This window comes from Microchirus variegatus, assembly GCF_963457635.1.
Source record: "Microchirus variegatus genome assembly, chromosome: 7".
In the NCBI taxonomy this organism is placed as follows: Eukaryota; Metazoa; Chordata; class Actinopteri; order Pleuronectiformes; family Soleidae; genus Microchirus; species Microchirus variegatus.
This window is the reverse complement of record NC_139808.1, coordinates 21,513,547-21,526,663: the sequence shown is the minus strand read 5'-3', so window position 1 is coordinate 21,526,663 and position 13,117 is coordinate 21,513,547. Positions and strand designations below refer to the sequence as shown.

General features: G+C 39.0%; 2 protein-coding genes across 2 annotated transcripts; one reads left to right on the top strand and one right to left on the bottom strand.

The window, feature by feature from the left end:
* Positions 1 to 3,285: 3,285 nt before the first annotated feature.
* On the top strand, positions 3,286 to 6,761 carry LOC310929898 (zinc finger protein Eos-like; the record flags this gene model as incomplete). Its single annotated transcript, XM_083892760.1, has 7 exons — positions 3,286 to 3,325; positions 3,424 to 3,528; positions 3,813 to 4,067; positions 4,725 to 4,892; positions 4,986 to 5,135; positions 5,401 to 5,532; positions 5,881 to 6,761. The coding sequence occupies 7 exons, from the start codon at positions 3,286 to 3,288 to the stop codon at positions 6,759 to 6,761; spliced, it is 1,731 nt and encodes a 576-aa protein (XP_083748886.1).
* Positions 6,762 to 10,610: 3,849 nt separating this feature from the next.
* Positions 10,611 to 12,442, bottom strand: LOC310929672 (small ribosomal subunit protein eS26). The gene is made up of 4 exons (XM_083892492.1): positions 12,408 to 12,442; positions 11,179 to 11,356; positions 10,950 to 11,080; positions 10,611 to 10,708 (listed from the first exon to the last, which is right to left on the bottom strand). The coding sequence occupies exons 1-4, from the start codon at positions 12,408 to 12,410 to the stop codon at positions 10,673 to 10,675; spliced, it is 348 nt and encodes a 115-aa protein (XP_083748618.1). The 5' UTR covers positions 12,411 to 12,442; the 3' UTR covers positions 10,611 to 10,672.
* Between the last annotated feature and the right edge of the window lie 675 nt (positions 12,443 to 13,117).

Genomic DNA, 13,117 nt, shown 5'->3' with positions numbered 1-13,117 from the left:
GTTCACGGAAGAATTGCTTCACCTAAATTGCCCTACATGACAATGACTTTAAGTTTTACAAACTGAATACATAACTTTACCTATAGTAATTGCATTAACAGACTGGTGAGGTTACTTGAAGCCAGTATTGTAATGTATTGAAGTACAATATATCACCCAATCAATATTTTGACCCACCCCTATTTGTTACGGTACAGAATTCACATGTGTACTTTACTTTGTTATTTGTATTTCTAGTACATTTTAATTTTACACTAATACATTTCCTCAATCCATCACACTATCAAACACAATCAGAGGAAGAAAAGTGGGTAAATGGTCTGTATTTATAACAGGAGCCTCAAACTGAAAATGACCTGGGGGCCATTGAACTTCTACTCTGGTCAGAAGGAGGTGAGGGGGCCAGTCAAGTGAAAAAAGTCCAACAGTTTAGGAAAAATGAACTGTTTAGTGATTAGAAATTAAAATCATGTCTTGATAATCCATCACAATGTTGCAATTGAAAATATTAAGAATGATATTGCACATCATTTTTTTCAAGTATACATGTTTTGATATACAGTTCACAACAAAAAACATTTATGCAGACATAAACAGACATTAAAAAAACATGAAATAGAATAAAAAATATGAAATCAAAATAATACGTAGGCCATTGTATTTAAAACACTAGACAAGTGTATATATAAGTAAATGTTTCATTTAATAACGTGATAAATATAACCTAATGTAGTATTATTATTATCATTAAAAAAATATTGTTCACTGTTTTCATTATAATTTTTCAAAAGTTTATGGCCGTGAGTTTGAAACCCCTGATTTACATAGTGGTTTTCTAGTCTTGATGACCTCAAAGCTGCTTTATACTACAGTTTTGATATTCACTCATTCACGTCCATTCACTCACACATTCATATAGAAAAGTGAAGCTGGGAAATTAACCTACAACCTTCCAGTTGAAAGACAACTTGCTCTAACACTGCGCAACCATCGCTTAATTATAACTCCTCACTATTTTAATACATTTACTTCTCAAACTTAAGTTAATTTTATCTCAGAAAATCACTTTTGACACTACAGTACAGTTAATGTCATATGCTTTAAGAAGTTTACTCAAGTAACATTGTAAAAGGTGACTTCAACTTCAAAGCCATTTTCTGATAAGACCAGTACTTTTACTCAAGTATCCCTTTTTAGGTAGTTTACACGACTGCTAAGGGAGTGAAGAATTTTGGTGTAATTTACAGTTTCACCATTAGGTGTCACCATTTCTTACAGCGGCACCTTTAACCACGACAACTAAATTCGCGACTAACAACATCCTGACTATTTTTATTAAATATCACTGCGATCTTTGAGTATATTTCTTGTGTTGTCATTCGAATTTGTATGCTCTGTTCGCTGCTGCTTGCTCTCGGGAGACACCGGAAATGGCTTAGGGCAGAAGGTAACTGCTGCCGGGAGAAGCGGCCATAAACAGGCAGATGAAAATACAAAAAACGCTCACTGACACGGCCCTACCAAAGAGGGACAGGTAATCCAACAGTTCATAGGAAATATTTAAATCACTTGTGTATACGCCTGCCTCCACTGTGTTGACTTGTCGTTGTCAGCCTCGGGATTCAGAGAGAACAGGCCAGCTAGCGTGCTAACCACTAGCTAAGTTAGCCATATCACGACGAGCGGCGGTGGGTACCATAGCAACGGTTTAGGAAACATTGGCTGTGATGCTAGCTAGCTTACAGTAGCACGGGCTAAGGGTGGTTTGTTACGCTACTATTGAAAAGGCGCCGAGATTTCAGTTCCATAAAAGCGATGAGTTGCAGTTAGTCAGCATCATCCACCATGTGTCACCGCACCAATCCATTCGCTGTCATTGGACTTTGTGCGTTTTAGTGAGCTGTCAGTGATGAGAGGCTGTTATGTTACAGTGTTGTGTCGCGCTAAAGTGGCTAACGGTCCATCACATGCCCTAAGCTAACGTTAGCCACCTAGGCCGAGGTGTGCCTCGACGAAACGGTGTCCTTCTGTTCTGCAAACTGGATATATGACTAATTGTTCTCAAATGAGCTTAATGTAATAGCTTCTCATCACAAAATCATTTTCTCAGTGTTGTCATTAGTCAGCACAATTTGTACCGAGTCAAACAGCTGATCTGCAGTTGCCCAGGCTAAAGTTAACGCTAACTTAGCCGCTGGTACAGTTAGTGCAAATACTTTACCATCACCTGTTAGTCTTCATAACATTTACCGTCAGCTAATATCACTCTGAAATTATGGTGCAGTTTAAAATCCATGTCCTTGTGTGATGTCAAATTTGACCTCCGCCCCAAACCACTGCATTAATATTTCCAGTCATTTTAAAGAAGGTTGCACTGTGTTTATGTTTGAGTGAAGTAATGAATGAGTTTGATCTTAACTAGGGCTGCAACCAAAGATTATTTACATAATTGATTGATCTGTCTCAGTTAGCTGTTTGGTCCATAAAATGTCAGAAAATGTTTCTGCATTGTTGTTTCCCAGACTTAAAATGATGATGTTCTGTAATGTCTTGCTTTGTAAGAGCAGGTTTTAATGATGAAAATATACTTAAACCTGTTAATTTTCAAACTTCACTGCCTGGGCATAAACAAAAGTCACCACCTAAAAAAAAAAAGGGTACACTAATATTTTGTTGGACCGGCTTTAGCTTTGATTATGGCACTCATTCGCTGTGGCATTGTTTTGATAAGCTTCTGCAATGTCACACGATTTATTTCCATCCAGTATTGCATTCATTTTTCACCAAACTCTTGTATTAATCATGGGAGAGTCGGCCCACTGCGCAAAGCCTTCTCCAGCACATCCCAAAAATTCTCAATGGAGTTGAGGTCTGTCCAATCTATGTGTGAAAATGATGTCTCATGCTCCCTGAACCACTCTTTCACAATTTGACCCCGATGAATCCTGGCATTGTCATCTTGGAATATGCCCGTGCCATCAGGGAAGAATAAATCCATTGATGGAATAATCTGGTCATTCAGTATATTCAGGTAGTCAGCTGACCTCATTCTTTGAGCACACAATGTTGCTGAACCTAGACCTGACCAACTGCAGCAACCCCAGATCAAAGCACTTCCCCCACAGGCTTGTACATGAGGCACTTGGCATTATGGGTGCAGGTGGCAACTTTTTTTTGGCCAGGCAGTTAATGTAGTTAACGATTAATGTCGTAGTCCATTCATTGTTGCAGCCCTAATCTTAATCTCTGACAAAACTGTAATTTCAGTATTCTGCTTGAACTAGTATGGATGTTGATGACTGTAATGGCCGGTCTTACATATCAGGTAGTACTCTGCTATTTTGCAGCACAAATATACTTATCTTCTAAGTGTTGACATATCGTGTGACAGATCGTGCTTGTGTGTTTCCATGTTTGTTGCAGCTAGTGGAGACTCTTCAATGGAAAGAGAGTTTTCTGGGGCCCTTGGAGGTCCTACTGTGAGCACCCCAAACAGCAAGGAGACCTCTCCCAGTCGCTCCCTCAGTGGTCAGAGAAAAATCTCATTTATTTTGCATCCATCTTTTGATTGGTTTCCAATCTATCTAAACTGTAACAACCTGCCATGTCAAATTTGAGATTATTTTTAGAGTATGAATACAGAGTACTGTATATGCATATTTGTTTCACCATTTAGATTACACATCAATTTGAGATCATGATACTGAGAAAGCCCCACCCCAATCACATAAATCTCTGTATCTTTTTTCAGTCTGATATCTTGCGAGGTACCAGCCTCATCTAAGACATTATTGTTGCTCTTGCACCTCTAGCAAACTCCATTAAAGTGGAGTTGTACAGTGATGAAGACCCCGGTCGCAGTACTGAAGATGAAAGGGGGGAGCGGGTAGAAGGAGGGGGGTCAGAGCCGGGATGTGAGGTTGTTGGCAGCTACAGGGAGCTCACCAATCCTGAACCCACCCCAACTGGAGCCACCAGGCTGCCAAATGGAAAGCTCAAGTGTGACGTGTGTGGAATGATCTGCATTGGGCCAAATGTGCTCATGGTGCACAAACGCAGCCATACAGGTGACTGTGAGAAAACATTAATTTTTTTTATTAAATTAAATAGGACAGATATAAAATATGTCTTTTGGCTTCTAATTGGATCATACATTTTTCATTAGGCCTCCCGAGACATTTTGTCCTTTGGACTTGTGGAGCTATACCATTGAATCAAGCACTATACGGGGACGAATATCATCTTGACATTGTGCTTGTTTAAATTTCTGCTTGATAATCAAGATGAATTATTTAACACCATGATTCTCAAACTGTGGTAGCTTCCCCTGGTGGTACTTGGAGGAAAATCAGAAATACTGTTCTACTGTATATAACAGGGTATGTGATCGGAGTGGAGCTGAGGAATTTTGACCACAGAGAAAAAGAAACAAAAATATTCCGAATGATTAGAATCACCTTATATCTCGCTCCATCTTCATCTAATTTCACTATACCATTGTCTCGCTATATACAAGTATAATATACTTATTTGTTATCTTCCTTGTGTGAAAAGCCTATAGCTGACTTTGCTCAACCTATTTACACCACTGTGTTTTAATGATGCCAATAATGTTACTGTGAGAGCTCAGTATTTTCTCAGATGGTACTTCATATAAAATGTTTGAGAACCACTGATTTAACAGATGTATCCGAGTTTAAAACAATGTGCCAATCTGTATCTAGGTGAGCGACCATTCCAGTGCAATCAGTGCGGTGCCTCCTTCACTCAAAAGGGTAATCTACTCCGACACATCAAGCTACACTCAGGGGAGAAGCCCTTTAAATGTCCCTTCTGCAACTACGCCTGTCGAAGACGAGATGCACTTACTGGCCACCTTCGCACTCATGCAGGTAAAAAAAAAAAGAAAAGATCAAGCCTATTGATTGACTTTTTAAAATAAAACATTTGACTTGTATAAACAATAATTCCAACATTGTCCCCAGTGTCTTCTCCAACTGTTGGGAAACCGTATAAGTGCAGTTATTGTGGTCGGAGTTACAAACAGCAGAGCACCTTGGAGGAGCACCGTGAGCGTTGCCACAGTTACGCACAGAGTCTGGAGTCCCAGCAGCCATCCAGTGCACAGAATCCAGGTACGTGTTTTCTTTTGCATATCAGAAATAAAGAACAGTTTCCCATAAGACAGAAAATCAAATCAGATGATTGTGCTGCAACTATCCATATCCAAATGGACTACTGTTGTATCCATTGAACAAACATAGTTTACCTCTCCCAGTTTTTATTATATACCCAAAATTTGGATCAGAATTAAATACATCTTAAACCTTCGGAATGCTGTCTCGGTAATAAGAAAACCCCAAATATAATAACATTACAATTTGTTTGTACTTTGTGCAGGAGAGGAGATGAAAGAGCTAGAGTTTATAACAGACTCTGTACTGCAACCCTCTGCAGACAAGATGACATTTATTGATCGGCTGGCAAACAGCATCACCAAACGCAAGAGATCCACACCACAAAAATTTGTAGGTGAGCATTTGGTCTCAGTGTGGATGGGTTCTGGGAAACGTAGAGGGTCGCATTAATTGCTTGAATTGAATAGCGCACGCTTAAGGGCTTATTTTTTTTTAGATGTGAACACCAGCATTTTCAGGATATTATTTTTTTTGTTTTTTCCAAGTTGCATGATTTATTCAACTTGCCACCAATTATTGAGTCTGATGAGGCCTGATTTCACCTATAGCTGCGGGACTGTACTGGGAACAGTGTTAAATTTGACTTGAGTTTTCAAAAAAAAAAAAATTTTAATGCAGACTTTGACATCTTCTACATGTTTTCCATTTTACAATATTATGAGATTGTCTCTCTCCACTGCAGGACAGAAGCACATACGACTCAATCTTGGAGATGCACCTTATGAGCTCAGCGCCGGTTTGGATAAAGATGGTGAAATGCACGTAGACCTCGAAGCTCAGCACTTTACTGGTCTGGGAGGAGAATACACAGGCATAGCAGGTAATGGAGGAGCGGTATCAGACACACTGAGACCTCTTCACCTTCCCACCACTCACCCTTCATGTCTGCCAGAACTCCGGCCGATCCACAGCTCCTCTCACACCCCCATTGCTTTAGGGCCGAGGCTGGATTGTTCAGGGACAGTGACTGGGCTGGGAACAGCGGGTTTAGGGGGAAGGGAGGCAGCAGAGGGTCATGAAGACCTGCCCGTCGGTCGAAGTCACGCACCTTCACCTAGCAATGGTTGCCAGGACTCTACAGACACAGAGAGCATGCCAGATGAGCCATGCAACAGTACTGCTGTGACCCCAGTTCTGCACAGTAACAATGGTCACCACCTCCTCTATTCTAACAACCATAACCCAGTGCCTCCTCCCGTCGTACACCACAGGAGTCGGGACAGACATAGTCCCAGCCACGCCAAAGAAAGAGAGGTGGAAAGAGAGGATGGAGGCCACACAGCCCCACCACCTCCTGCCCTCGCTCCCACTCCCAGCTCACCTCCAGCACCCTCCTCCACCTCTAGGGAGGCTTTTCGGGTTGTAGATGGTGAAGGGCGGGCTGTGCGCTCTTTTCGTTGTGAACACTGCCGTGTTCTTTTCCTGGATCATGTCATGTTCACCATCCACATGGGCTGTCATGGTTTTCGTCAGCCTTTCGAGTGCAACATCTGTGGCCACCGCAGCCAGGATCGCTATGAATTTTCTTCTCACATCGTCCGTGGAGAGCACATCCTTGACTGAGGATAAAGGGTGAACAACCTAAACCTATTTTTAACACTCAGACGAGGACCTGGCAGAGTTTGGTCTGCACACATTAAAGGGGTTAAACTGGTTCAGTAAGCATGTACCAGCAGCAGTAATAGAAATTTTGCATGCATGTTTTTAAAATTACAATTGTGATCCTTACTTAAATGCACCTCGAACAAAAATCCATTTAAAATCCAGTTTTAATTGAAGGTATTCTAAAGTAGATGAAAAGCTTATTCACTTTTTCATCCAGACGTGCCTTGCTCCGACAAATCTGATTTTCCATAACATGAACATGTTTCCTCCTTGTGCACTTTAACATTAATAACATTTTAAAAACCGACAATGGAATCTATTGCGTTTTTAACACCTCTTTATATAAACGATTTCCTAACAATCATTACTTCATCATGTTTTTGATTGTGTGAAACAGTGTTCTTTTTAAACAAAAAGTGAAGTGCAGACCAAACTCAAACACAAGGTCCAAGCTGAAAGGATATGTTAAAGGAGTTCAAGACCTGGAAATGCACTTTTGGTTATAGTGGAGGTTTGGTTGACAGGTCTGAGTGCGTGTGTCTGTCTGTGACTGTGTGTAACAGAATGTGAGGGACCCTGTGTGTTGTTTTGAAAGTCAGTTGAGTAAACGTGGAAAATGAAGGCCTTTACTTGTGTGAATGCCTAAGAGGCTTTGTGTGAAATGTTTTTTCTATGACTGCTTTTGTTGCACTGATACTTGCCAGAATACTATGAATATATTAAACTATTTTGTAGAATACATTAATGACTGCACATTTCTCTAAAATTTGAGGAAAACTGATTAATTGTTCTTCTCACTAGGAAAGGAGTATCACTGCCACAGCTTTAGAGATTACTCAAGAGACAAGAGGTTATTGGGTCTTTACCAGTCCCTGACATTTTCCCTTTCATCATCTTTTAGTTCCATGTTTAAACATCATTTTATCTCATTGTATTGTGCCTTTCTTCACCCTGTTCACACCTTGTTCGGACTGAAGGACACGAAGTCTCATCTTGAAAGCGTTAATTCTGGGTGATTTATAAAACAAATGAAGCAGTCAAATTGTTTTTAGACACTGTCAAGTCTCTGGCTTATGGCTTTGCAGTTTGCACATCTGTTTATCCTCGATGTTTGTATTGTATCGTGTTGGCAAAGAACCAGTTCTGCTAATTTATCAAAGACTTAATGTAACACTGCATTTGGCTCATGCTGCTATGACATGAATGAGTGATGTAGCAGTTAATAACCCTCCTCCCAAAAATGTCTGTGTGTTTGCTTTGTCTTTGGACACATTTGAGACTCAAGAATCACCAGGCACAGTCTTGGTAAGATTGTACAGAGATATAATATCAGAAGAAACTTGCTGATTCCACGGTCATTGTCGGCTTTGAACTGCTGGCTATTTACACGTTAAGACAACATAGATGCAGCGTTTTAACAGTTTCCCGTTAATATTTATCACTGAACACAACTTGAGCACAATAAGTTGTTCTGTCATTTGCAAAGTTTACACCACCGAATTCAGTGCAATAAATGAGTTTCCCGTTATAAATTACCTCAAAAAGAAAGTTTTGGATATTCATGGAAGCTCTGATCAAAAGGTTTTAAAAAAAAATATATATGACAATCAACAAAATCATCAGCCAACTTAATCCCATCAACGTTTTTGAACAAAATGCCCCTTTTATAGTTGTCCAAACTGATATTTGGATGTTTCATCATAGCATAGATGTATCCAGCTTTTATCAACATTGCTTTTTAGATATTACTTGCAGGCTTAACAGAAACCACTAATTTATCCAAGGTTCATTCTGTCATGTGCTAAATGCTTTTAATTAGTGGTCTAAACATGTAAAAACTCACCAAATTATGGGTTTTTTCTGTGTGGCTAAGGCATAGAACTACCGTGTCTTCTCTGTTGAGCACTTTATAAGAGCAGAATCATGAAAACATTAAATGAACACACTGTATGTACGAACTATGATATTAAAATGATCTTGGTTTGGCAGACGACATTCACACAAAAAATGTCTCCCAAATTATAATTTGGAATTTCCATTTGTAAGTAGTGAAAAGTTTAAACTGAGTTCAGTTCTGTATTGTTTGACGTTTGTGAGAAAAGTTTGTTATTCATCTCTGCAAGACTTCTAGTAAAAAAGGAAAAGTCATTCGTTGGCACAATGAGATTCTTTTTTTGTCTCGTAATCAGAAACCTTAAAAGTGATTATAATGTCTGTTTGAAAATCAGAGGATCACGCCTTAATGTATGAACAGACTGTTAGGTCATGGTAGGTGTAGAGTTGTATTACTACAACTAACTGTACAACACGGAAGCCTGAGATGTGATTATTCTGCAGCCTGAACTAGAAATCATGATGTGACTTAAATGTAAATGATGTGACAACATTGTTTTCATTGTAAATTAAACTGAATTTGTCGAGTTTACACGGGACAAAAATGCTTTGATGCATCATGAACACCACACACTCTGCTTTGTGTCGCAGCAGTAACATTTATGTTTGTTTTTGTTGCTTGCTGAAGAGATTTGAGTCGTTAAGATTTAAAGATGGTTTTTAGAAGAGTTCTGAATTTCACGTTTACATTTCCTGTGAGATGTTAGAAGACCTACATAAAAGTCTTCATATTGGTTCAATTTCATCAACAGGGCTCACATGTGAATCCCAGATCTCAAACTAAGACTAGTCTGTCACGGTTGTATGTTATGTGCTAAAACATTCTTTCTTAAAACACTAGGCTCCAGACAAATTCTGATTTTTTTTTCAAAATTAACATAAGCTTTTATGTCAAAGCTTTTGATCCGAGACGCAAGTGTCTTCAGCAGCAAGAAAAATAAGCCGTTGGCTTTTTCATTCACTTTACGTGGACTGTATATTCTGATTTACAAAACTCATTCAAGCTTTAGGTGATTTCTGGTGCAAGTTGTTGGCTGTTGTGCCTTTGGCCTGGATTCTGTCTCCATTTCATTTCTAGTTGTTTGAATTCTCATTTTCTGGCTGCAGCCTTTTTTGGTCATCTTGGGATATTTATTCTTAAACATTTGTAGAAATCACTTAATTCACCAGGAATCATCAGTGACCTTGGCCACAACTAGACGACCAGTGATGCATTAGTTAGATAATGTGGGAAGCTAGTAGCCAAAGATGAGGAGCTAAATTTACAAACACAAAAGGTTGCAAACATTTCTATGCACCCGAGCCCAAGGCTATTATGTTGAAATTCAGAGTGGTTTATGATGTAGAATATTTGAGTCCCTCAATTCAACTGACCCCCTGTTGAAATGTGTTAATATCACAGGTTTTCTGCAAAGCAGGTTGATTTTTCTGCCCTGGATATCTTTCCTCTTCACAAACTGCGAGTTTGGATGTAGTGCTATTTTTCTCTGTGCTACACTGGACAGTTATGCGCTTGTCAATCCAATGCATGTGGTACCAATGCTCTTTGCTCCTCACCGTGCACCCTTGCTTTCTGAAGGACAACCAAATAAACTGCTCCAATTCAAGACTAAAGCAAAAAGAAACCAAGCCTAGTTTTGTGGTATTTTGTGTTTAAATGTTTTTCCTTCTTGCACCATTTGCTCTCTTCGGTTTTACTGTTCAACATTCCCCTCCTGTAAATGGGCTGATATTGCTTTAAGTAACTGCAGAGTCTTTTCAAATGTATCATATGTAATTATGCATTTGCATAAGCTGATCTTAAACTACTGTAAATTTTGTACTGTAAGAGTCTATTCCAAATAAAAACACTTGACAGGCCTCTTTCCTGTGGCAATACAACACATGGTCAGATGGAAAGAATGTGCTTCGCAGTGAAGTTTTTGTAAAGATTTTTCACTTTATTCTTCAGGTGAAGAGCATCTTCAAATTCAGTTTTACATGGGCTTCTGAGGAGCTCTTGGTGCGCCAGCCTGTCGGAACAAAAAAGAGACTATTTAGATTCATACAGCTTAATTGTTGCCATATAATTACATTAATTAAAGTTAGTGTGTTGAAATAGGTATATTAGTCACGGTGCTTTAGTACAATGTATGCAACTATTTATAGTAAACCAAAACCCTTCTACAACTAGTCCCATCAATCGCAAAGCAACATATAATATAGCTTTAACGTATATAGTAAACAGAGTCCAGTGTTGTGAATGGTACTCACAGCGGGCCTGAATCTGGGTGGTGGGGTACGGTCTTTCCTGGCCTCACAGGAGCGGTTCCTTACCACTTTACTGTGGATGGCACAGCTGACACAGTAGTGCAGCTTCACATAGAGCTTGGGCAGAACATAAGCTGCAAACAAGACACAAACAGGAAAGATGAAGTTATGCTGCCTGGGTTCACAAAGTGTGGCCATATGTGAAAAGAAAAACCAAATGAATGTAACTCACAGTCAAAGACACTGGCTTCTGTGATGTCCCTCACGGCAGCCGCCTCCACGATGTTCCTGATGACAAACTTCTTGATAGCTTTGTCCTTGGGGACACAGCGGGCACAGTTGGTGCAGCGGATGGGCTGCACGTGCCCACGGCCCTTCTTGGCACGACCGTTATTCCTCCTTTTCTTAGTCTGTCAAAAATACCGGACACATTAATAACAAGCTCAGGGTTGCACTTGCAGTATTATTTGAAGGGAAAAATAAAAAAGCATTTCCAGTTAAACTGATCTGCTTTGTGGTGAGCATTATAACTCTGCATCAGAGGTAATTTGTATCCATAAATGTTTGTCACATGACAACTTGGGCACACTGGGAAAATGAGAACTGAGAATGTATGCGTTTCTTTAAAAAATATGTAAATGTGGATAAAGACTGATATAAATTATCATGTTACTAACTAGTTAATTCACATATTCATAATTCAATAGGGATGTTAAGCTTGTGGTATTATGTTCCACAAAAAGCCAGAAGCTTAAATATACATTTATACATTCGAGTGTAATACATGAAATAGTATGGCAGGGTCTTTGTTTTTCCACTCTCACGATTTTTTTGTACAACAATGAATGAACAGTAAAGTAACATTTTTACAAGATATTAACCAGTGTATCTGTACGCAGTTGTATGTTTTATGCAGCAAAACCCAGGATTAACTGTCAATGAACAAATCACTTCCGTGATTCAAATTAATTTAGTCAACCGTAATTTGAATTCAACCTGTTAAATATATAGGAAATTTTTTTTTTTTAACAACCCTCACAGGAATCGGATACATTTAATGTTGATCACAATACATATCAGCGTGTTTTTTTTAATGAATATCCTACCAACTCATCAAACGAACGGTTGGCATCGTGTCACGAAAGCGACAGTGAACTGCACAATTTTAACGATAACGTTACGGAGACGTTTAGTTCGCCCATGTTCCCTCACGCCGCCTGGCCACACTGTATCACCGGCGCTCACACGAACACATGCACCAGAAAGGCTAGCCTGCTATCAGCTAGCATTGGGCCCCGACTCTTTTTCTGTCCACTTCGACCAAAATCTTTCAATAATTCTCTACACTGTGTGTTCTCTATGTGTTTATAACCCCTTACAATAAACAATTGTGTGTGAATGTTCGAGTTAAATATCATTTTGTTTCGTTTTTGCGACACGGCCGCATCGAAACACACTCACCATGTTGCACGGGAAGCTGGAAAGAGGACCGGAAGAGGTTGTGCCGCGAGAAGTAGAACGCAGCGCTCCGCCCTCAAAATGTATTTATGTACAACCACCAATCTTATCAGCGTCATTTTTATTGTTTTCTATCAAGTATATTAAAAACTATTAATAATTACAATAAAGTATTAACTATGGCTCATTAACAGAGTTTTATTCGCGGAGTAATATCAGTGAATAGATGATTGGAACCAAGCCTCACGGAGCGAGCGGAGTTTAGTCTTTGTGAAATACATCGGTTTAAGGCAACGCCTTTATATAGCACATCCGTGCTTTTTAGTTCCAGTGATATGGACAGTGTGTTAAAATAACATACAATTATTGAAACCGTGTTAAAAAAGATGCGTAGACACTCGATAAAATAATAATAACTAAGAAAAATAGATAGGTTAAAGTCCTTGTTTTCACGTACGTATATATATACATATATATATGTATATATATATATATATATATATATATATATATATATTTTTTTTTTTAAATATATCAATTCATTATTTGTACTCTGAAGCCTTCTGTGTCGTTGTGACCCAGACCCCCCACAGAACTGTAAAACAATCCCAGCAAACACAAGTCTGTCTCTCTTTATTTTGTTTTGTATAATTTTTGTCCTTAATTTGTATACATATTTTCACGTTTTACTTATCTTACATGTTTTAAATAAA

Bases quoted from the DNA above. Each gene is read 5' to 3' on its own strand.
- LOC310929672 (XM_083892492.1), bottom strand. The intron at 11,081-11,178 runs GTGAGTTACATT...TCTTGTTTGCAG, and splicing joins AGAAGCCAGTGTCTTTGACT to CTTATGTTCTGCCCAAGCTC. The intron at 10,709-10,949 runs GTGAGTACCATT...TTGTTCCGACAG, and splicing joins CACCCAGATTCAGGCCCGCT to GCTGGCGCACCAAGAGCTCC.